This window comes from Arvicola amphibius, chromosome 3 (assembly GCF_903992535.2).
Source record: "Arvicola amphibius chromosome 3, mArvAmp1.2, whole genome shotgun sequence".
Taxonomy (NCBI): Eukaryota; Metazoa; Chordata; class Mammalia; order Rodentia; family Cricetidae; genus Arvicola; species Arvicola amphibius.
In genome coordinates, this window is record NC_052049.1 from 112,300,766 (window position 1) to 112,324,042 (window position 23,277).

Sequence of the window (23,277 nt, forward strand, 5' to 3'; positions counted from 1 at the left end):
CTTATCTGATGGTTGGAATGTCAGGTACTGCCCTTTAGATGCAGGCCCTCCCTAGGTGGTGTCAGCTTATGACTTTTTCTGGAACCCGGTACTGCCTGCCAGTAAACCAAGAAGAGAAACTCAGGCCTACTTTTTAGCTGGTCTCTATCAAGCCTGCCATGGCACCGGCCTAGGCCCCATACTTGGTACATCTTAATATCTCTATGAGGCATGGTTTTTGTTTTGTTTTGTTGAGACAGGGTCTCACTCTGTAGCTTTGGCTGGACTGGCACTTGCTATACAGAACAGGCTGTCCTGGAACGTCCTAAGTGGACCAGGCTGACCTCGAACTTCTAGGGATCCACGTACGGGGCAGGTCTCACAACTTTCCTTTGGTGAAAAGAAACAGAGAAATAGGAAGGTTAAACAATATGGCCAAGGGACAGGCATAGCAAATCCAAAGGACAGGCTTAGAATCCAAAGTCCCTGTTTTGCCCGCTCTGCCAATTGGTCATCTCAGAATCTTATTCCCAAATGGATATCAGGAACCCAAGCCCAGGCTGGCCTTGAACTCACTGTATATCCCAGGATGCCTTGAGCTCCTGATCTTCTTGCCTCCACCTCCCAAGTATAAGGGTTATATCAGGGCTGGTGATGGAAGGGCCTTGGAGCCTCCTGGGCAAGTACACTACCAACTGAACACCACCAACTTCAGCCCCCTTCCTGATTGTATATTATCCTTTTTTCATGTCTAAATTAATGAATACATAACATTTGCCATATTTAAATTTTTAAGATGTGCTTATTATTGTGGTGTGAGTGTAAGCATGTTCCCATGCCAGGGAGCTCATGCAAAGGTTGGAGGGCAACTTTTAGGAGTAACTTTCCTCCAGGGTGGGTTCCAAGGATCAGAGCAGATACGCAGGTCACAGCAAGCTCTTTTACCCACGGCGCCATCTCACTGCTCCACTATTCCCACACACTTGTATAATGTATAGTGATCTTACAAGAGACACCGCAACTAAGGCAACTCTTAGAAAATAAAGTATTTAACTGGGGGCTGGCTTATAGTTTCAGAGGCTTAGTCCATTATCATCATGGCAGAGAGCACAGGGGCAGGCAGGTGTGGTGCTGGAGAAGTAGCCAAGAGAGACATCCTGATCCTGGGGGTGGGGGGGAGAGAGGGGTGGAGGGAGGGATGGAGGGAGGGAGAGAGAGAGAGTGCTCCACACTGGGCTCAGTGTGAGCTTTTTGACATCTCCATACCCACTCCAACAAGGCCACACCTCCCAGTCCTCCCTGGTGATTAAGCATTCAAATATATTAGCCTATGAGGGTTGTTCTTACTGAAACCACCGCACCAGAGTAATGGCATATAGTGTCTCATTTCTTTATCATTTCTTGTTGTTGGGTATATCCAAACTACTAGCTTTTTTGAAATATCTAATTACTGTCACCCACAGTTAGACTACTGAGTTATAATGCATCAGAAATAACATTCCCCTGGGCCGAGGGCACAATTCAGTAGTTCAATCCCCAATACCACACACAAAATAGTTATGTCTTTCACTACTGCATCCTGTACCTGTTGACCATCCTCTCTCCACCTCCACCACCCCAACCCCACTGGCTTTTCCTCTTAAGTAGATTCTTCATCTGTAAACTTCATCAGGATCACAAACACTGCAAGAACACAGCATAGCTGGTTAGGCAGGGAGTCACGTGTCTGTAGTCCTGGCACTAAGATGCTGCAGAAGATCCCGAGTTCAAGGACAGCCTTTTGATTTTCAATAATAGACTGTATCATTTGTATTTTTTAATACTTTATTTATTATATACACGGTCTTCTGCCTCCATGTATGCCTGCAGGCCAGAAGAGGGTACCAGACCTCATTATAGATGGTTCTGAGCCACCATGTGGTTGCTGGGAATTGAACTCAGGACCTCTGGAATAGCAGTCAGTGTTCTTAACCTCTGAGCCATCTCTCCAGCCCCTAGACTATATCTTTTTATCCTCCAGGTCAAGCTGTCCATAGTTCAGGATCATTTACTTTCCCCAGACTAACCCCCTACTTCTTGGCAAAGGAGAAGCCACATTTATTGCATACCTGCTAGGTGTTATGAACACATACAGAGAAAAACTATTATACTAGTTTGCCTTTCTCCCCATGTTCCTAGACTTTGTATGTAGAAAAATGTACCCAACTAATAGCCATTTTTGAGCAGTGATTCCAGCATTAGGGAGGTAGAAGCAAGAGGATCAGGAGTTCAAGGTCACCCTTACTTCACAGTGAATTTGAAGCCAGCCATAGTCAAAAGCAGGGTTGGCAAGATGGCTCAGGTGGTAAAAGCACTTGCCACCAAGCCTGACACCTGAGTTTGAACTCCAGAACACACATGAAAGAACTGACTCCCACAAATTCAGATTGTTCTCTGATCTCCATATGTATGCTGTAGTTAGTGCACATGCACACATACATGCACGCACACACACACATACACACACAGAGAGACAATATCTAAAACAAAATAAAAACAAAAAAATTCTTTTTTCTTTTCTTTTTTTTTCTTTTTTTCGAGACAGGGTTTCTCTGTAGCTTTGGAGCCTTTCCTGGAACTAGCTCTTGTAGACAAGGCTGGCTTTGAACTACAGAGATCCGCCTGCCTCTGCCTCCCAAGTGCTGGGATTAAAGGTGTGTACCACCACCACCTTGCTTAAAAAAAACTTTCTCTAGGATGTAACTAGCTCTTTGCACCTCCTTCTGGGGTTAGAATCATCTTTCAGCACTGCAGACAGGAAAACCAAGACTCAGAAACATGAGGTTCCGCTGTGAGGGGACACATCCAGCCTGATGATGAACCCAGCTTCAGATCCAGGGCTTAGGGACCCCATTCTTTCTACCATGTCAGACTTATGTCCGATTACCACTTTCCTGTCTTTAGTTTTCTTAGACAGCATCTCACTGTGCACCCCAAGCTTGACTTCAAGTTGTGACCCTGCCTAAGCCTCCCAAATCTTAGATTTACAGATGTATACAGCCATGCCATTCCCATTTTATTTTTATTTATTTTTAGAGAGGGTTTCATGTAGTCATGTAGCCCAGGCTAACCTCAAACTTGCTACATAGTCAATGATAACTTTGAAACTGTAATCTTTCCACCGCCACATCCTCAGCTGGTATTACAGTAATGGACCACTACACCCTGTTTCATGGAGTGCTGGGGTCAAACCCAAGGCTTTGTGACTGCTAGACAAACCCTATACCAACTCCTCCCTCTTTTCAGAGGAAATCCACCTTCCCCTAATATGCTTTCATTTCTAGGATATAAACCTTTCTAACTTGGCAGAGATCCATTATTGTAAGTCTTCCCCATTTGGAAAACCTTCCCAGAAAATAAACTCCTAGATAAACCTTGTAACTTATTAACAGTGGTTGATGGACTTTAATGTACACCCCAAATCCTCCAGAGGGTATAAGACTGAGTCCTGGGTTCCATTCCCAGGGTTTCTGATTTAATGTCTAGAGAGGGTCTTTGCTAGTGTAGACCTCACTGCCCTTAGAATAAAGCCATCTATCTACCAAGAGTTTCCAAGTCAGAATGGATCCTCCCCACTTCCCCAAACACATATCTGCCTATTCCCTAGGATTTATCTTTTTTTTTTTGTCCTCCCTACACCCACCACACCCCCAATCAAGCAGTTTACTTCCAGAGCCAGACATGCAAGGGATCATTATTCTAACCAACAGGTTGCTCTGGACAAGGATCTGTAAGAAGTGGTTGGTAAGATGGTAAAGAGTGTGGTGGGGTCAGCGGGATCCAGAAAGGACTTGACCTGGAGACTTGGGAACCGGTCCAGTTCTGTCTCCAGTACCCAGATTCTTTGTCCTCTGTGACTGCTCTTGCCCACCAACTGGTTCTGCTCAAGACTTTTAAATTGGTCAAGGAGGGCACCCTCTGCTGGCCACTTGGGGAGGTGGATAAAAAGGAGAGCGCATCCTTCCTCCCTTCCAGCAACAAAGTTAATCTTCTCTTCCTAGGCTCCCTAATAGGCAAGGAAGTGGTGGCCATGAAGGGGTGCCTGATATTACCTTTCTTGGACTCTGACACGACGATCTTCAGAGACAAGGTCTTGCTTTTAAAGAGCATATCTTGTCCCTGTTCCCCTGTTCCCCCTCACCACAGGCCCAGAAAACAGCTGAGCCAGCAGACATGGCCTGAAACCTCTTTAAAAAAATGAGTAAAAATAAATCCTTTTTTCCTTGTATACCTTGTGAGTTTTTTGTTTGTCATAGCAACAGAGACTAACATGCAATATTTTGTTCATTTTGTTCTTGTTTTGAGACAGGGTTTCTCTGTGTCACCCTGGCTGTCCTGGAACTCACTTTATAAACCAGGCTGGCCATGAACTCAGAGATCCACCTGCCTCTGCTTCCTGAGTGCTGGGATTAAAGGCCTGTGCCACCATGCCCGGCTCCAGCACAGTAACTTAAAGGAGGTGGTTAAATGAGTGTTCTACCACTGCTACACTCATGGCTCCTGAAGCAGCATTTCTTCCTCTCCTGTTATATGATACTATCTCCTTTGATAGGAAAGAAGTCAACGGTTTTCTAACGCTGCAGAATGTAGAGTTCTTTGCAAAAGTCTTTCTGTTTAAGATTTTTATTAATTAATTTTATTTTTTTCAAGACAGGGTTTCTCTGTGTAACAGCCCTGGCTGCCCTGGAATTAGCTCTTATAGGCCAGGCTGGCCTTGAACTCACAGAGATCTGCCTGCCTCTGCCTCCTGAGTGCTGGAAGGCATGCACCACTGCCTGGCATTAATTTTTTTTAAAGACTTTCTAGTTAGTGTTTTGCCTGAATGTACAACTGCAGGCCAGAAGAGGGCGCCAGATCTTATTACAGATGGTTGAGTCACAACGTGGTTTCTGGGACTTGAACTCAGGACCTCCAGAACAGCCAATGCTCTTAACCACTGAACCATCTCTCCAGCCTTGATTTTTATTAATTTATGCGTATGGGTGTTTTGTCTGCATGTGTGTCTGTGCACCATATGCACATTTGGTGCTAAGAGGACAGAAGAGGGTATCAGGCAGACCTTTAACTGGAGTTACAAAATGGTTATGAGCTGCCTGTGTGGGTGCTCAGAATTGAACCTGCAACCTCTAGAAGAGCAGCCAGTGTTCTTTACCACTGAGCCCTCTCTCCGGGCCTGCATACATATGTTCCTGTCTATTAGTTTCATTTTCTGTTGCTGTGACAAAATATCCTGCTAAAAACACCATAGGGGACAAAGGGTTTATTTGGCTCATAATTCCAAGTTACAGGTCAAGCATTTCAGGAAGTTGAGGTAGCAGGAACTTGACACACATCCAGTCAAGAGCAGAGAATGAATGCACACATGCTCACCAGTGCTCAGCTCACTCTACAGCACAGATTTAGGAGAGCAGCTGAGCAGTAAATGACCAGTGTTCAGGAATGGGAGAAATGAAGAGCATGTCCTTCCGTGTATTGTAGCAGGGAGTACTTCCTTTATCCAGACTGGTAGAGCCAAAAGGGCAGTATGCTGAGGAATGGCTGAACAGGGTTAGGGAGATGGCTTGGTCAGTACATGCTTGGCCGACATGAGGATCTGAGTCCAGGTCCCCAGCATTTACATAAAAACTATAAACAGCTTTAATCCCAGCACTCGGGAGGCAGAGGCAGGCGGATCTCTGTGAGTTCGAGACCAGCCTGGTCTACAAGAGCTAGTTCCAGGACAGGCTCCAAAGCCACAGAGAAACCCTGTCTCGAAAAACCAAAAAAAAAAAAAAAAAACTATAAACAGGATTGGCATGTCAGTAACCTAGTACTGGCACAGGGAAAGAGACAGGCAAATTTCCAGAGCTCACTGGACTAGTCAATAGGTGAATTTGAGACTCAGTGAAACTGTCTCAAAAGTAAAGCGGACATCAGCTGACACCGATCTCTAGCCTCTACACATGCTCACACAACCGCAGACCACGTACCTGCTCACATATACGCTACACAGCTTTTTGTTTTTTTAGGACAGAGTTTCTCTGTGCAGCCCTGGCTACCTTGGAACTCACTCCGTAGACCAGGTTGACCTTGAACGCAGAGACCCTCCTCCCTCTACCTGCTGAGTGCTGGGATTAAAGGCATGTGCCATCCTGTCCAGCCAATTTAAAAAAAAAGAGTTCTTATTTTGAGGAGTTTCAGCTTCTTTAAGGGTCCAGTGAAAGGTGCTGGAGAGATGGCTAAGGAGGTGAGAGCACTGATTACTCTTGCAAAGACTCAGATCCAGCTCCCAGCACCCACAGGGCAGTTCGCAGCTGTCTGTAATTTAGTTCCAGAGGATCAGTCACCTTTTGACCACCATGGGCACACCTGTGATACACTTACACCCGTGCAGGCAAAACACTCATACACATAAAAGTAAATGAACATATATGTGTAATATTCATAAGAACTTTTTTAATCCAATGAAAATAGATCCAATCTCTAGGAAAATGTAGACACAGTTTTCTAGCTTGACTCCTGGCCCCTGAGCACTTGGCAGTCTCTGGGTGACCTCCCAACCCACCTCTACTCAGAGTCTTCGCAGTTCTAGAACCCCAGCCTGCCCTAGAGGCACAGGGTTCTAACTAGGACTAAGGGTGCAGTCCCAGGGCCGTTCACATCCATTCTGTAACGCTGCTTATATTCACTCATGGTCAAGTACTGGGCCTCCTTCCACAAAGCTGGTAGATGCTCTGGAAGCAATGGACAAACTCCAAACGGGTACATGAGAGTTAAAGAAACCACCCTGGTCATTAAAGGGGTAAGCCTAGTTATTCAACCCCACTTCTAGACAGCTGTATCTGTTACCTAGGAAACTGCCACCAAATTAAGTAACAGCCCAAGTGGTTTTTTTATTACCAAAACCAACTGTCATACATACAGTGTCTCCAATCCTGCCCCTTAAGATAATCACAAGTGTTCCTGGAATGTAAAAGGAAACCTTGAGAGAAATGGCACCTGGTCCTCACTGCGTAACTTTTCTTTTCTTTTTCTTGGGAGGGGGGCAGTTTTGAGACAGGGTTTTTCTGTAGCTTTGGAGCCTGTCTACCTGTCTTGGAACTCACTCTGCAGACCAAGCTGGCCTCAAACTCAGAGAGATCCACCTGCCTCTGCCTCCTGAGTGCTGGCAGTAAAGGTGTGCAGCACCACCACCTGGCCTCTCAAGGCATAACTTACAGTGAGGAAACAGCTCTCAGAAGGAACAGTCACTCATCTTCCCTGGGCCAATGGACCCCTAGAGACAGGAATGGATATGAACTAAACATTTACTCACTGCATCTAGCATGGCAAGAAAGTATGCTCAAACCTGGTAGCAGCTCCGCTAACGCGAACACACATGTAGAATTTCTTCAATGAATCCTACTCCTCAGGTTCCCCACAAAGAACAGTGTGGAGACGGGGAGGGGAGGAGTTACTCAGCGTCCACAGAATGATACTGCCTGAGTCAGACTGGAACATACTATTCTCAGCACCACTTCTAAAGGCATCGAAAAACAAAGGCTGCCCACCAGGGGCAATGCTGCCTGGCTGGCTCAAACTCCAAGGTCTGAAGAAGGTCAGGCTCTGCAGCCTCACGCCATCTGGACCTCCGGCTTCTCAGGTACTCCTTGAAGCTTTTCCATCTCTCTCAAGGGTAGCTCAGAGACTGGAGGGGGCTCTCCCGGGGCTTTGGACAGCACATAGTAGACAATTTCTCGCTGGCCTTGGCTGTCTGTCTGACCGTCCATATGGACAGCAGAACTGGAGTTGTCCTGAGAAGCTGAGATGGCTGTCTCCTCAACCCTATCTTCCTCTTCCATCTCTTCCTCAGGTCCTGCCCCCCCTAGTACTGTTTCTAGAACGATGCCCTGCAGGCTGCTTTCATTCAGTGCCACTCCTGGATCTGATCCTTCTTGGAGCTGCTGGAGGAGCTGCTGTGTCAGCTCCACACTCTCATAGCGAACCAGCTGCAGTCGCATATAGCCATCTTCATGCTCCTTGTACCTGGAGAAGAAGGCAGAGCAGCAGAGGATGAAGAAATGGCCTGGAGACAGGGGGTGAAGATACAGATACACTAGCTGGAAGAAGTCTGAGGATTCCATGTGACAGAACTAAAGAGTAAGAAAAGGTTTTGAATAGAACATGTAGAAGGGTCAGAGGAGAGGACTCAAAATGGAAAAATTAGTGCAGAAGCCCAACCCAGTAGAGACTGACTGACTCTGTAGTAGGGTAGAGTGTCAAAGATTATGAGGCCATGAAGCTCACAGTCAGGACCCTTAAGCCTTTAATTCCTGCTCTGGCTGCAGGACTTCTGGCATTACTTGTTGAATCTGAAACCAAGCTTTCATTAGAAAACCCACAGCCTTGCTGGGCAGTGGTGGCACACACATTTAATCTCAGCACTCGGGAGGCAGAGGCAGGCAGGTCTCTGTGAGTTCGAGGTCAACCTGGTCTACAAGAGCTAGTTCCAGGACAGCTAGGACTGTAACAGAGAAACCCTATTTCAAAAAAAAAAAAAAAAAAAAAAAAAGATCACAGAAGCAGAGATAGGTGGATCTCTGTGAGTTCAAGGCTAGCCTGGTCTCCACAGCAAGCTTTAGGCCAGTCAGGGCTATATGGAGATGCTGTCTCAAAAACAAACAAGAGGGGCTGGAGAGATGGCTCAGCGGTTAAGAACATTGCCTGCTCTTCCAAAGGTCCTGAGTTCAATTCCCAGCAACCACATGGTGGCTCACAACCATCTGTAATGAGATCTGGTGCCCTCTTCTGGTCTGAAGGCATACACACAGACAGAATATTGTATACATAATATATAAATAAATATTATAAAAAAAAAAAAAAAAAAACCACAAGAGCCAGGTATGGTGACACACACCTTTGATCTCAGCACTCAGGAGGCAGAGGCAGGTGGATCTCAGGGAGTTCAAGGCCAACCTGGTCTACAAAGAGAGTTCCAGGACAGGGACGAAATAAAATAAAATAATAATAAAAAACCCCAAAATAATCTTTGCTCCACCATTATTTTTAAGGTTGAGCCTAATCATAGATGGTAGACATCAAAACACCATAAAATTCAAAGTTGTTTTTTTTTTCTTTGTTAGTCTGTCATCATTGGGCGGTGTTGGCACACACCTTTAATCCCAGCACTCAGGAGGCAGAAGTAGGCAGATATCCATGAGTTCAAAGCTAGCATAGTCTACAGAGCGAGTTCCAGGTCAGTCAGAGCTACATAAAGAGACCCTATCAAGACAGACAGACAGAGTCTGTCATATGACTCAGAGCGTACATACTTGCCATGCATGCCTGATGACCTGAGTTCAGTATTTGGAACCCACACAAAGGTAGGAGAGAAACAATTCCACAAGTTGTGTCCCAACATTTACAGGAGCACTGGCACCTCCCAAATACACACAGCAATAAACAAAAACAAGAAAAGTATCGTGGGGGAAAGATTTATACAAACCGAAAACGAGGGTGTCCTGATGGCCACTTGAACTGGTGCTTCTTGCGAAGGTGCACAGTGAGGTTGTTGCCACGTGTGAAGCATTTGTCACAGACATGACATTTGTACCTTGGCTCTGAGTCTCCCTGATGAGGAAGAGAAGGCAATGAGTTCAGCTCTCCATTCACACTCCTGAGAAGCCTCCCCACCCGGTACTTACTTCATGCACTTTGCGGTGATGGGACTTGATGGAGCTGAGAGAGCGAGCGCTGAAACTGCAGTTCTCAAACTCACACCTGTAGGCTGACTCCTTGCTGTGGGTGTCCAGGTGCTTCCGGAGGTCAATCAGATTCTTGCAACTGCAAGGAGAAATCAGGAGGTGTTGAAGAGCAGAGAGAACCCTGAAACCTGAGCCCTGGATTTTGACCCCCAGGTCACCTTACCTGTAGTCACAACAATCACATTTAAAGGGCCGGTCGTCACTGTGTCGAAAGCGCATGTGATTTCGGAGGGAGGAAGGCAATGGGCAGGTCATGTCACACAAAGGACATTTATAGTGATTCACTGAGGAGCAGAGAAGAAGCTATGACCTGTGCACTCACAGGACCTTGAAGGGAGGGCAGGGAGGCTTGGGTGCAGGCCACTCACCATGATTCCGCATGTGGTCACGCAACAGCCTCTCTGTGGCAAACCTCTTAGAACAGTGAGAGCACTGGAAACGCTGCTCTGGGGTGGAAGGGACAAAACAAAGGGCGACTGAAGAGAACAATGAGGGGCAGAGGAGGGGGAGCCATCCCAGACAGAAGGGGGCCACCCAAGGGTCAAAGGGAAGCTACGGGTGGGATTTGGAGTCCAGACCTGAGTTGGAAGCCCAGCTTTACACTTACTAGCTGTGTGATCTCAGGTAGGTGATTTAACCTCTCTGAGCCTCAGTTTCCTCGTCTGTAAAAAGGGGAATAAGAAGCCTACCTCATGGGGCTGTTGTGAGGATTCCTGAGGTAACGGATACCACAAACAGTAAGCGCTAACCAATGTCTACGAGAGGTCTAGGAGGTGCCTGGTCCCAAAAGGAGAAGAGGGCCAGGGCTCAGATCTCTCGGCAGCACCTCCCCTGGGAATATACTCTCGTCTCTAAGTAGGAGAGCCCACAAGCTCCAGCTGCTTACGATCCAGCGAGGTCTGGCGACGGATGTGATCTAAGAACTTGGTGTTATTGGCAAACATGCCCCCACAGGTGGGACAGGCCACCACCTTCTCCTGGGTATGGCTGCGGAGGTGTTCTCGAAGTTTACAGCGGTCTTTGAAGGTACAGGTACAGTCTGGGAAGGAAGATCTGATCATGTTCCATCCCTCAAGCCCCTTCCCCAACTTGGCTCTGGTACCCCCAAGTTTCATCAGCCTGCAGCCTTTGTCTTGTAGGATGGTCCCATCCCTGGCTCCTCTAGACCCTTAACACCTCCAGAGTTTAAAGCAGAGGTCAGAGCAGATGGGTGGCCCTACCTTTCCAGCCACACAGCACCACATGGTTGTCCTTGCTGACAGCTTGGTATTCACAGCACAGGCTGTGCGCATCCACGTGCCGATAGAACCACTCGGGATTGTCGAAGGTACTCTGTGCCAGGGCAACTTGGGGTGAGGACTCACAGTGATTAGAGGGACTCTCACCCACGTCAAAGGGGGGGCTTTTAGCTCTCTCCCTAATTAACTTCTGGGAATGGGAAAGTTTTAAGATAAAGGTGTTACACAAGAATAGAGGGGAGATGGTAGCAGGAGTCTCTGAAATATGAGGAACCCCAGAAAGATCTTGAGTCCAGATCCCCAGCTTCCTTCCACCCCTATTTTTGGCACTGTTTGCTGACCTCGCAATGTTCCCATAGACACAGGAAATGGTCAGGGATGTCAGGGATGACGTTCCGGCTCTGGAAGTCCAGGATGCAGGGGCTGAGGTCAGCTTGGCTTTGCAAGGCTTGCAGCCCCCACTGTTTCAGCTTGGTGTGATAGCAGTGGAAGTAGACATGGCGAATGAGGTCAGCAGAATTGTCCAGAGAGCAAAAGCCACATTCCTGCCACAAGCAGGAAAATTCTTCTTCTGCAAAAAGGGGTTTAGAAGGAATGGTCTAATACTTTCCAAAGCTCAATTCACTTTCCATCTGAGACATTAAGCAGAACTCTAACCAAGTTACCAGTTCATTCAGTATGTAACAGTGTTCAATGACTTTCAACTGAGTCAGGTATGGAGTCCCAGTCCTTGTCCTCACATGGCTTTCAGTCGGAGAAGATTTAGTAAACACACCTACAAAACTGCAACTAATGGCAAAGGATATGGGGCAAGGTATGTGGCAGCAGACAAGGATTACAGGGTTAGGTATGCTGGCTCTAATCTGTAAGGCCAGTGCTTAAGAGGGGTAGGCTGGAGAACTGTCATGATTTCCATGCCAACCAGGGCTAGAGAGTAAGACCCTGCCACAAACAAAGTGTTAAACAGAAGCGACAATGCAGACTGATGTTAGAAAGAGACTCTGCATTAAAAGTGAATGTAAAAGAGAAATGTAGTCTAGACTGAGGTTAAGAGCGTGTACAAGACCCAGGGGAGTCAGAGACCCAGGAAGAACAAGTTAGGATCCCGTAGCAAATGTACAACCTCTGCTCAGTTTTTCATACTCCGAGGAAGATAGGGCCTCCCAACACTGGTTTTCCAGTTCTCCTTTCCCTTCTAACCTGTTTACTTCATGGCCCATTATTTCAACCCACGTCCTATCTCTCCAGCACCTCTAAGCACCACATTTTCAATGTTTGACAGAAATCTGTTTATTTTGAAAAGCTGAAACTTCAGAGAGTAAAACCAGCCCTTTATTTTACTTTTGTGTATTATTTGACTTTGGAAATAGGTTTGGTATATAACTGATAATCCCAGAATCTCAGAAAGATCAGGACTTCAAGTTCAGCCTTAGCTACATAATAAGTTTAAGGTCAGTCAGGGCTAGTTGAAACTCTATCAAAGAAAGGGAAAAAAGAGCAAACAGAATAGAGGAGCATTTCTGAGTACACTGAATAAAGCTGTTCAATTATTCTCTTAGTTTGTGATACGCAGTTATGGTATAAATTGCTCCAAAACCTGTGTGATAGCTCATGCTAGAATCCCAGCATTTGGGAGGACTTTGGTGGTATGAAGCTAGACTGAATTACTGAGATCTATCTCAGAAATAAACAGGGGCAGGGGATGGCTCAAGTGTTAAGGGTACTTGTTGCTTTTGCAGAGGACCTGATTTTGGTTCCCATATGTTGGCTTACAACCATAACTCTAGCTCAAAGGAATTCAACATCCTGATCTCTGCAGGCACCAGGCACACTCATGGTACACACACACACACACACACACACACACACACACACACGAAGGTAAAACATTTAGACATGGGGGCTGGAGGGGCAGTGGTTAAGAGCACTGACTATTCTTCCAAAGATCCTGAGTTCAATTCCCAGCAACCACATGGTGGTTCACAACCATCTGTAATGAGAGCTGGTGTCTTTATTTATTTAATAAATAAATAAATTTAAAAATTAAAATTAAAAAAAATTTAGACACATAAAACAAAATAAATAAAAAATTGTAAACAATTAAGTTAATAAAAAGGGAAAGGTGGATGGTGGTGGTCTATGTCTTTAATCCCAGCACTTGGGAGGTAGAGGCAGGCAGATCTCTATGAATTAGAGGCTAGCCTGATCTACAGAACAAGGTTCAGGACAGCTGAGGCTACCCATAGTAACCCTGTCTCAAAAATAAAAAAAAAAAAAGATGAGCCGGGCGGTGGTGGCGCACGCCTTTAATCCCAGCACTCGGGAGGCAGAGGCAGGCGGATCTCTGTGAGTTCGAGACCAGCCTGGTCTACAAGAGCTAGTTCCAGGACAGGCTCCAAAGCCACAGAGAAACCCTGTCTCGAAAAACCAAAAAAAAAAAAAAAAAAAAAAAAGATGATGAAGGAAGGGGAGGTTGGAGATGATGACACACACCTTTAATCCCAGTACTTGGGAGGCACAGGTGGCCAGACACCTTTAAATTCAACTCTAAGATCACTATGAATTCAATGCAAGCATGGTCTATATAGTGAATTTCATGCCAGCAAAGAATACAGTGAGTCACTGTCTTAAAAACATTGATAGAGTACACTCGGGAGGCAGAGGCAGGCGGATCTCTGTGAGTTTGAGGCCAGCCTGGTCTACAGAGCAAGTTCCAAGACAGCCAAGGATGCACAGAGAAACCCTGCCTCAACAAACAAACAAAGATGGTTCACCAAGTGAAGGCACTTACTACCAAGCCTATTAATCTGAGTTTGATCCTTAGAACCCACATGGTAGAAGGAAACGATGAATTCTCACAAGTTGTCCTCTGACCTCTACACATATGCTATGGTGTGCTCACACATTACATACACATACAAAATAAATAAATAAATGTGCTCCCTCCCCCCCCCCACCAAAAAAAAAATGTTTAAGGGAAGAGGTCCAGCAAGGTAAGGTTTAGCAGGCCAAGCAATGATAGCACATGCCTTTAATCTCAACAATCAGGAGGCAGAGGCAGGTAGATCTCTGCAAGTTCGAGGCCAGCCTGGTCTACAGAGCAAGTTCCAGGATAGGCTCCAAAGCTACACAGAGAAACCCAGGTTTCCACTAACAAAGAAAGAGGTAGCTTAGTAGGTAAAGGAGTAAGTGTCAAGCCTGACAACATGGACCTGTAACAGTGGAAGACAATAACTGACTCTACGAGATACCCTATGCTCTCCATACTTGATATGCACGGCCCACGCACATACGCATGCACAAACAAACAAATTGCTTCTAATGGTGATCATCTTTTACATTTTCACTAATTGAATTCTCTAGATATGGCGATATCATAATGTTTTCATGAACGAAGCAAACATAATGAAGAATCTAAAGCACGGTTTCCCCAGCCGCCCTCTTTCTCTAGGAGTCTGACTTCCCACCTGCACTGAGCTCTTTCCTGTTCCCTTACCAAGTGGGTCCTCTTCTTCATCCTCCTTGGAGCTATGCAAGTGTTGCTGCAGGTGCTGAGTGACATGCTCGAAGAACTCCTCCATGGCCGAACATACAAAGGAGCAGGACCCCCACTCACACTGGAGCCCCAGGTTCTCTTTCCGGGGACCTTTGCCAGGAGGTGACATGGCCTTTATCTTAGAGCAAGGGGAAGAAATCCAGAGCTGTAAGATTGTAGTCCAGTGCTGCTGGAGGAAAGAAATGGCAGCCTGCTGAGTCAGCAGGTATTCTTCAGTATCCTGTGCTCTTCTCAGTAAGGATGGACCAGCAGTTTCTCAGCCCTGGAAGCTGTCTGGTTTCCTGAGAAGAGACAATACTGAGCACGTGACAAACACTAAGCAAAACATTTTAATAGACATTTTCTTAAATAGCTTCAAAGCATATACCCATAGGAGATAAACAATACTCAGTTTCAAAGAGAGGCCAATCACCTACGAGCTGTCTGGCTTTGCCCGAAATAGGAATAACAAAACTTTTTGTTCTGAATTTCACATTTACTATACGTCAAATACAGTATTATTTATTTATTTTTCTTTTTCTTTTTTTTTTGGTTTTTCAAGACAGGGTTTCTCTGCAGCTTTGTTAGAGCCTGTCCTGGACCTAGCTCTTGTAGACCAGGCTGGCCTCGAACTCACAGAGATCCGCCTGCCTCTGCCTCCCGAGTGCTGGGATTAAAAGCGTGCGCCACCACCGCCCGGCGTATTATTTATTTTTTAAAACTATTTATTTTTATGTATGAGTGTGCTATCTGCATGTATACCCTTAGTCCAGAAGAGGGCATAAGATCCCATTAGAGAGAGCTATGAGCCCCTTTATGTGGTTGCTTGGAATTGAATTCAGGACCTCTGGAAGAGAGTCAGTGCTCTTAACCACTGAGCTATCACTCCAGCCCTAAATATAATACTATTTTGTATTCTGGTAGGGCTTGAGATGGCTAAGTGGTTAAAAGCCCTGACTCTCTTCCAGAGGACCTGGGTTAGATTCCTAGTACCCATGTGGCTGCTCATAACCATCTGTAACTCTAGTTCCAGGTATTGCATCACCCTCTTTTGTCCTTCTATGGCATTGCTGGCATGTGATGCAGGCATCCATGTAGGTAAAACACCAAACACATTAAAGTAAAAATAAATCTCGAGGGCCTGGAGAGATGGCTCAGTGGTTAAGAATATTGGCTGCTCTTCCAGAAGACCCGAGGGTTCAATTCCCAGCATCCTCATGGCTGGTCACAGATGTCTGAAACTCCAGTTCCAAGGGATCCACACATATATGCAGGTAGGACATTGTATAGGAAATAAGAGTAAATAAGTTTTAAAAAAAACAACACTATTTTGATGTTGTTTTGAGTATTTTTGATACTGAAGATTGAACCTAGAACCTTACACAAGGTATTTTGGAACAGGGTTTTCCCTAAGTGGAAAACCCAGGTTTGCCTTAAACTCACTCTGATGCCTAATGTGTTGCAATCCTTCTGCCTCAGACTCTCAAGTAGCTGGGATTACAGGTTTGTCCCACCAGACCCAGCCATAGTAAACTGTATTGGGGGGAGGGGCGCAACCTGCATGGTTCCTCAGGAATCAATCCTCTGAGGGTATTTGTTTGCTTTTGATACAAGGTTTCTCGTTGGCCTGGAGCTCACCAAGTAGGATAGACTGGCTGACCAGTGAGCTCCAAGGATCCTGTGTCTATTTCCCAAAAGTAGGATTACAGAGACTCACTGACCTTTTTACAAGATAGGGTCTATCTATATCTTGTACATCTGGCTGTCCTGAAACTCACCATGTAGATGAGGCTGACTCTGATCTGCCTACCTCTGTCTCCTGCATACTGGGATTAAATGCCTGCGCCACCACTACCAGCTACTGAACTTTTTAAAATGTGAGCTCTGGAGATCAAACCCAGGGCCTCCCGATATTTGTGAAGCAAGCACTTTACTGACTTCCTCTCCAGTCTCATATTAAGCATTTTATTTGCATCATGTAATTGTTGACACTACCCTATGAAGTAGGCACTATTAAACCTAATGGAAACCCTGAAGCTGACAAAGATAAACTGATTTATCCAAGGCTACCTAATGATGGTAGGTCAGGTTAGGTTGAGCCAGAAGCTCATATTCTTATTCCATATAACCCACATGGACCCAGAAGCTTTCCATTCCTTACTGGATTACGTCACTGTATCTCTTGCCAGACTTTCAATGCCATACAAACTGACTTTGCTTTGCCTACCCAATGCTTGATCCCGTCAGTCCTTTAATATTAAAATGAAGATTCCAGCCGGGCCTTTGCCTTTAATCCCAGCACTCGTAAGGCAGAGGCAGGCAGATCTTTATGAGTTCGAGGCCAGCCTGGTCTACAAGAGCTAGTTCCAGAACAGGCTCCAAAGCTACAAAGGAACCCTGTCTTGAAAAACCAGGGCTGATCTGCAGAACAGGAGACAGCTCAGTGAAGCCTGGGGGTGGTGGTCCACACAGTTGATCTCAGCATTTGCAAGGCAGAAGCAGGCAGATCTCAGTGAGTTTGAGGCCAGCCTGATCTACAAATCAAGTTCCAGGACAGCCAAAGTTACACAGAGAAACTGTGTCTCAAAAAACAACAACAACAACAACAAAAACCAGAAAGGGCTCAGTGGGGAAAAATGAATGTTACAGTAGCCTGACAACCTGAGTTTGACCCCAAGAACCATATAGAAGTGGAAAGAATCCACTCCATAAAGTTGTACTCTACCCTCTGCATGCACACCTTAGCATGTGTGTGCCCATCATAATACACACACACACACACACACACTAATTTTCTTTAAAGAGGGTAGTGGGGTTTGGGGTAGTGGTGCTGGCCTTTGAGACGGGATCTCTAGAGTCTCAGGTCAGTCAGAGCTACAAAGACTGTCTCAAAAAAAAGAAAGCTACCACGTACTATACATTATGTATATAGTTATGTCTGTGGGGAGAGAGGATCAGACAAATGATGGAGAAGAAAAATGGAACCAAACTCCTTAGTTTTGACCTTAAGTTACTTAACCCATGAAGGCCTAACACATTACTCGGGCTTAATAAGGGTCAACTACACTTACTGCATCCTTGTTTCTGAGCTAACTGGGGAGGGGGGTTGGTACCCAATCCGCAGGATCCCTACCTAACGTTTCTTACATTTCATCAGTAGTCACAGTACGAAATCATCCCGTCAACAAGACAGTACATAGTGTCGCTCGGCATCAATGAACTCCGAGCCGTAATCCAGAAAAAGAAAGGCCCAGGTCCTCAGCAAGGACTCTTGGACGAGGAGCTGACGGCTGAACACGGTAACCAAAACAAAGCGCGCCGACGAGGGCGATCAGGACACGGTAGGCAGGCCTCAGGGGAAGGCTCACCTAGGCGGTGAGGCCAGGGCTCAGCTTCAGGGGACAGCTAGAACTCCGGGGAGGAAGGAGACGGTCCCGGAGCGCCCCAGCTTGGACGGCTTCCCGGAAACCCCGGCGCCAAGCGCGAGGCGGACCGAGTCCAGCCGCAGCGACCCCTCGACCGAGAGTGCGGAGGTCGAGGCCCGGCTCGGACGCTTCGCCGCGCCGCTCCAGGAAGCCGGGCCTCCAGCAGACTCCAGAGAGCCGTCCCGGCCGCCAAGCCACCAAAGCTGCGAACCCCTACTCACCTGCCAGCGCCGCCGGGCTGCCTGCACTCCACCCACCTCACACCATGTACCCGGAGGCGTTTGAGAGACGACCAGCGACAGCCAATGGCCGCTGCGTCGGACGGAACCCGTGCGCACCAAAACACGGAAGAGGCGGGAACAGCAGGGGAGAGGGCTCCGTGTCGCAAGGGGTAGCGTGAGGGACGACGGGATGTGGAAAAAAGTAGCGTCACCCGCCAAGGGGGTTGGGAGTTTTGTCTAGGCTGTGCACAGGCGGGAAGCTTTGAGGCTTGAATGCCCTCTACTGTGCAGACTCCGCGCCTGCAACCATGTACTTGAGCCTCGATTGGGCTCTGGTGCCTTCTTCCTGTCTGTAATTTAGTTAGCTGACTGGGTGGTGGGTGAGTCTACATTGGGACCCTAGATCCATCTTTGGTTTTCTTGATCTTCTCTGTTCTTCATAACCCAGACTGACCTTGAACTCACAGAAATCCTCCTGTATTTGCAAATCCAAGCGTTGGTATTAAAGGCACAGGCCAACACGTTTGCCCAGTGACCTTAACCTTTGGATCCGTCTGTTCTACCACTGCATGATGAGATTATATATTTTGCCACCTCACTATATTTATGTGGTGCTGGGGATTCAGTCGAGGACTTCTGCTTGTTAGATAAGCTTTACGAACAGCCACACACCCAGCCCTGGATTCTTTCTTGAACACGCGATCACGCATATTTCATTTATCTTCGCTCTCATTCTAGTTTGTGAAGGATACCCATCCCAGATGTCCACGCTCATTTAATATGTCCTACTGTGATCTCTAATCTCTACAAGGCGTCCTCCACAGAGCTCAGCAGTCATCTTTAACGAAACCAGATCTGACCAAGTCACCACCGTGTGAAAATAAATGTTCAGACATTGAAAGGTCCCAAACAGAATTCCAACATTTGGGCCCTGCCTACAACAAATCGTATCTTGAGTCTTCTACCTCATTTTCTGCATCTCAGCCACAAATATCAGTTTCCCTACCACACGGTAGTTGCTTTTACTTCAGAGGATTTGCACTTTTTTTTCCCTGAGTGAAAGTCTCCCTTCCCCTTCCAATTATGTAACTGACTTCCTACCCATTCTTGCGTTTTCAATGGTGATGGTTCCTTCTCCAAGAATTGACTCCTTGTTATGGTATAGTATATTTGTGTGTTTTAATACTTGGTTGTCTCCTTATTATGGTTATTATATTTGTGTATTTACTACTCTGCATTGTATACAGTGAGGAAGAAGAGTTGTATCTGTTCACTTTTTTTTTTGTTTTGTTTTTTTTTTTTTTTTTCGAGACAGGGTTTCTCTGTGCAACTGGCTGTCCTGAATTCACTTTGTAGGTCAGGTTGGCCTCAAACTTACTGAGATCCACCTGCCTCTGCCTCCAGAGTGCTGGGATTAAAGGTGTGAGCCACTACTGCCTGGCCTGATTTATTTCTTTACTGTTATACCAGTCACAGTCCTATACAGACGATATACACAATCCAGTGAGGGAAACTCAGGAAGTATTTAAAACCTCCGGGTGTGGTGCTGCATATCTTTAGTCCCAGCACTCCAGAGGCTGCAGCAGGTGGACCTCTGAGTTTGAGGCCAGCCTGGTTTATGAAGCAAGTTACCAGAACATCCAGGGCTACACAGATAAACCCTATCTCAACAATTTTTTTTAATTAAACTCTTTGAGACAGGGTCTCTCTATTACATAGTCCTAGCTGTCCTGGAACTCATTATGTAGACCAGGCTGGCCTCAAACTCATGCAGATTCACCTGCCTCTGCCTCCTGAGTGCTGGGATAAATGTGTGCACCACTCTACCTAGTTCAATACATTTGTTAAAGAATGTTTCTGAGTAATAATATTCATTAGGATTGATAATTTATTGCATTATCATTTCTACCTCTTCTAAAAATAAACCCATATAATTTGTGTAATCAGGAAAACACATGAAGGTGAGGGGGAAGTCAGAGGAAGGGGGAAGGAGCAGATGGACATGCTTTTAATCCGAGCACAGGGAGGAGGCAAGATAGATCTTTATTAATTCTAGGCCAGCCTGGTCTACATGGTGAGTTCCAGGTCAGCCAGGGTTACACAATGAGACCTCTCCTTAGAAAACAAAAACAAAACAAATGAAACCAACCACCACATTAAGGTTGGTGTGTAACACCTACACACCTGTAACTGGTGCTGGGGAAGTGGAGCCAGGAAGATCATAAATCTGAGGTCAGCTGAGGAGGGAGGACTGTACAGTACGTGACAGGACAGCCTAGCTGGGCGATGAGACACTTTCTCAAAAAGGTGTTTTTAATGTATCACATAAATAAGAGTATAAGACAACATAAAAATAGGTCAAGTTGGGACTGAGAGATGGCTCAGAGGTTAAGAGCACTGACTGTTCTTCCAGAGGTCCTGAGTTCAATTCCCAGCAACCACATGGTGGCTCACAACCATCTGTAATGGGGTCTGTTGCCCTCTTCTGGCCTGCAGGCATACACACAGACAGAATATTGTATACATAATAAATAAATAAATAAATAAATAAATAAATAAATATTTTTTAAAAATCAAGTTGAGCTACGTATTCCAAGGCCTGTAATCCTGGGTCTTCTGCCTCTCAGAAGGCAGGAATATACCAAGGCCTGTCTAAACAATTTAGTGAGATATTACCTCAAAAGTAAAAAGAAAGCAACTGTGGTCATGGTGGCACACTCCTGTTATCCACGTAGACCAGGCTGACTCAGACTCAGAGATCTGCCTGCCTCTGCCTCCCGACTGCTGGGATTAAAAGTGTGCACCACTACTCCTGGCTAAGATTTATTTATTTAATGTCTATGAGTGTTTGCCTGCATGTATAAACATACACCATGTACATGCCAGCGCCTGCAAAGGCCAAAAGAGGGCATAGGTCCCCCCTGGAATTGGAGTTACAGATGGCTGTGAGCTGCCATGTGGGGGCTGGGAACCAAACCTGGGTCGTCTGCGAGAGCAATCAGTACTCTTAAACACTGAGCCGTCTTCTCAATACCATCTCAAAAACTAAAAACAAAATTTCTCAGTGTTTCGCTTAAATGTGTGTGCATCACATGTGGCCTGGTACCAGAAGAGGGCATCAGATCCCCAGGAACTAGAGTTACAGATGGTTACAAACCACCATGTGAGTGCTGGTAACTGAGCCTGGATCCTCTGCAAAAGGAGCAATTGTCCTTTTTGGCTGAACCTTCTCTCCAGCCCCTCCTCTTCTTGTTTTATGAGCTGGAACAAAGGCCTGTACCATCCCAGTTATTTTACCACCCTTATTTAGAGACTCATGATTCTAGCACTACTTCATAAGATGCTAGCTCTCATTTTAATTGTGAGTTATAGCACTGAAAATGGTCCTTAACCATCTTAGTAATTCCATGCGGAAAAGCTTGTCACGAAAATGTGTGAATTCGTAGTGTTCAGAGTACAGATCTCAGTATTTTTATGGACTTGTGTTTCCAGATTTTTAACTACAAGGATGTGGTAAGCTATGCCTTTAATCCTAGCACTAGGCTATGGGGGTGGGTGGCAGAGGCAAGCGGGTTTCTGGATCCAAGTTGGAGGCCAGTCAGGTAAACACAGTGAGACCCTGTCTCAACAAACACATAAATAATAATGTCCACATCTTTTAAGACTGTCTAGTGTAGCTTTTGTTTGTTTTTGAAACAGGATTTCTTTGTGCATCCCTGGCTGTCCTAGAACTTACTCTGTAGACCAGGCTTACCTTGAACTCAGAGATCCACCTGCCTAAATTAAAACATAGAACTTTTTATACTTTTTATTTCTTCTTCCTCTTTTTTTCCTTTTTTTTTTTTGATACAGGGTTTCTCTATAGTCTTGACTGTCCTTCAACTATCTTTGTAGACAAAGCTGACTGCAAACTCAGAGAGATCTGCCTGCCTCTGCCTCCCAAGTGCTGGAATTAAAGGCATGTGCCACCACCGCCTGGCAACTTTCATCTTTTACAGAGAAGAAACAACAATTTTGACTGGATTATCCACACATTGAGATTCATTTTCTAAAAGTTGCAGCCCTCCCCATCATCATTTACGCTCATTAAAAGGTATAGACTGGGTCAGATGTGAGAACTTCTCTTTAATCCCAGCACTAGGGATGTGGAGAGAGGCAGATGATACCAAGGTCAGTTTGAGCTACGGAGAAGTTCAAGACCAGCCTGGGTAAGTTAGACCCTATCTCTAAAAGGCAAAAAGGGCTTTGGGATACAGCTAAGTGGAAGAGTTTATGTGTGCTAGGTGGTGGTGGCGCATGCCTTTAATCCCAGCACCAGAGAGGTAGATGCAGGCAGATCTCTGTGAGTTTGAAGCCAGCCTAGTCCAAAAAGCGAGTTCCAGGACAGCCAGGGCTACACAGAGAAACCCTGTCTCAAAACAAAACAAGTAACAGTCAAGTATGATGACACACACCTGTATTCTCAGCACTGAGAAACTGTAAGGCCAGTGTGGGCCAAATAGCAATACCCTTTATCAGGAAAAAAAAAAATCCATGCTGTCTGTTCACAGACCCAATCCCGAGTATGTTATACATCAAGGTTAGAAGTGACCTGATTATCCAAGGCCACTGTCGAGTTAGAGGTAAAGAAATTGGTGTCCAGAAAGGAGAAGTAGCTTGTACCGATAAAGAGATGCTTGTTGCAGGCATTTCCTTCCTATTGGTTCTGCACTCTGCACAACTTCCTGCAGCGGTTCACCTGGCTCAAGTCCTGTGTGACATCCCAAAGGAGAGGAGACAGAGACAGACATGTCTGTAGGTACTAAAGCTCACTCATGTGAGCCATACCATATGAGAAATAGCACTTTAGGCTTTTTTTTTTTTTTGCATGGGTCTCACTATATAGCCCTGACTGGCCTGGCCTGGAACTCACAGAGATCCTCCTGCTTCTGACTCCCAGCTACTTCGGTTAATAAAGGTTTATGCCACCACACCTGGCTCCACCTACTTTATTAAATGAATGCCAGAGACAAAATCCAGGGCCTCAGGTATGCTAGGATACCTTTGAGCTATGTCCCCAGCCCATAGTCCCCATTTTACAGAGAAACCAAACAAAACAAAACTAAGCACACAGCCAGG

General features: G+C 45.9%; 1 protein-coding gene across 5 annotated transcripts; it reads right to left on the reverse strand.

Annotated features, from left to right (window-relative positions):
• Positions 1–6,433: 6,433 nt before the first annotated feature.
• Positions 6,434–18,252, reverse strand: LOC119810280 (histone H4 transcription factor). 5 transcript variants are annotated; one of them, XM_038323683.2, is made up of 10 exons: positions 18,160–18,252; positions 14,475–14,815; positions 11,320–11,549; positions 10,961–11,072; positions 10,627–10,779; positions 10,109–10,186; positions 9,904–10,024; positions 9,681–9,819; positions 9,482–9,606; positions 6,434–8,022 (listed from the first exon to the last, which is right to left on the reverse strand). In XM_038323683.2, the coding sequence occupies exons 2-10, from the start codon at positions 14,641–14,643 to the stop codon at positions 7,611–7,613; spliced, it is 1,539 nt and encodes a 512-aa protein (XP_038179611.1). In that variant the 5' UTR covers positions 14,644–14,815; positions 18,160–18,252; the 3' UTR covers positions 6,434–7,610. The 5 variants fall into 5 exon arrangements, with proteins under 5 accessions (XP_038179611.1, XP_038179613.1, XP_038179612.1 ...); XM_038323685.2 differs by lacking the exon at positions 18,160–18,252 and adding an exon at positions 17,882–17,905; XM_038323684.2 differs by lacking the exon at positions 18,160–18,252 and adding an exon at positions 17,661–17,842.
• Between the last annotated feature and the right edge of the window lie 5,025 nt (positions 18,253–23,277).

Excerpts from the sequence above, each read along its gene's own strand:
- LOC119810280 (XM_038323683.2), bottom strand. The coding sequence starts at position 14,643 with ATGTCACCTCCTGGCAAAGGTCCCCGGAAAGAGAACCTGGGGCTCCAG. Across the intron at positions 11,550-14,474 it reads TGAAGAAGAGGACCCACTTG|AAGAAGAATTTTCCTGCTTG; the intron begins GTAAGGGAACAG and ends CCCTTTTTGCAG. Across the intron at positions 11,073-11,319 it reads GTCTATGGGAACATTGCGAG|AGTACCTTCGACAATCCCGA; the intron begins GTCAGCAAACAG and ends GCCCTGGCACAG.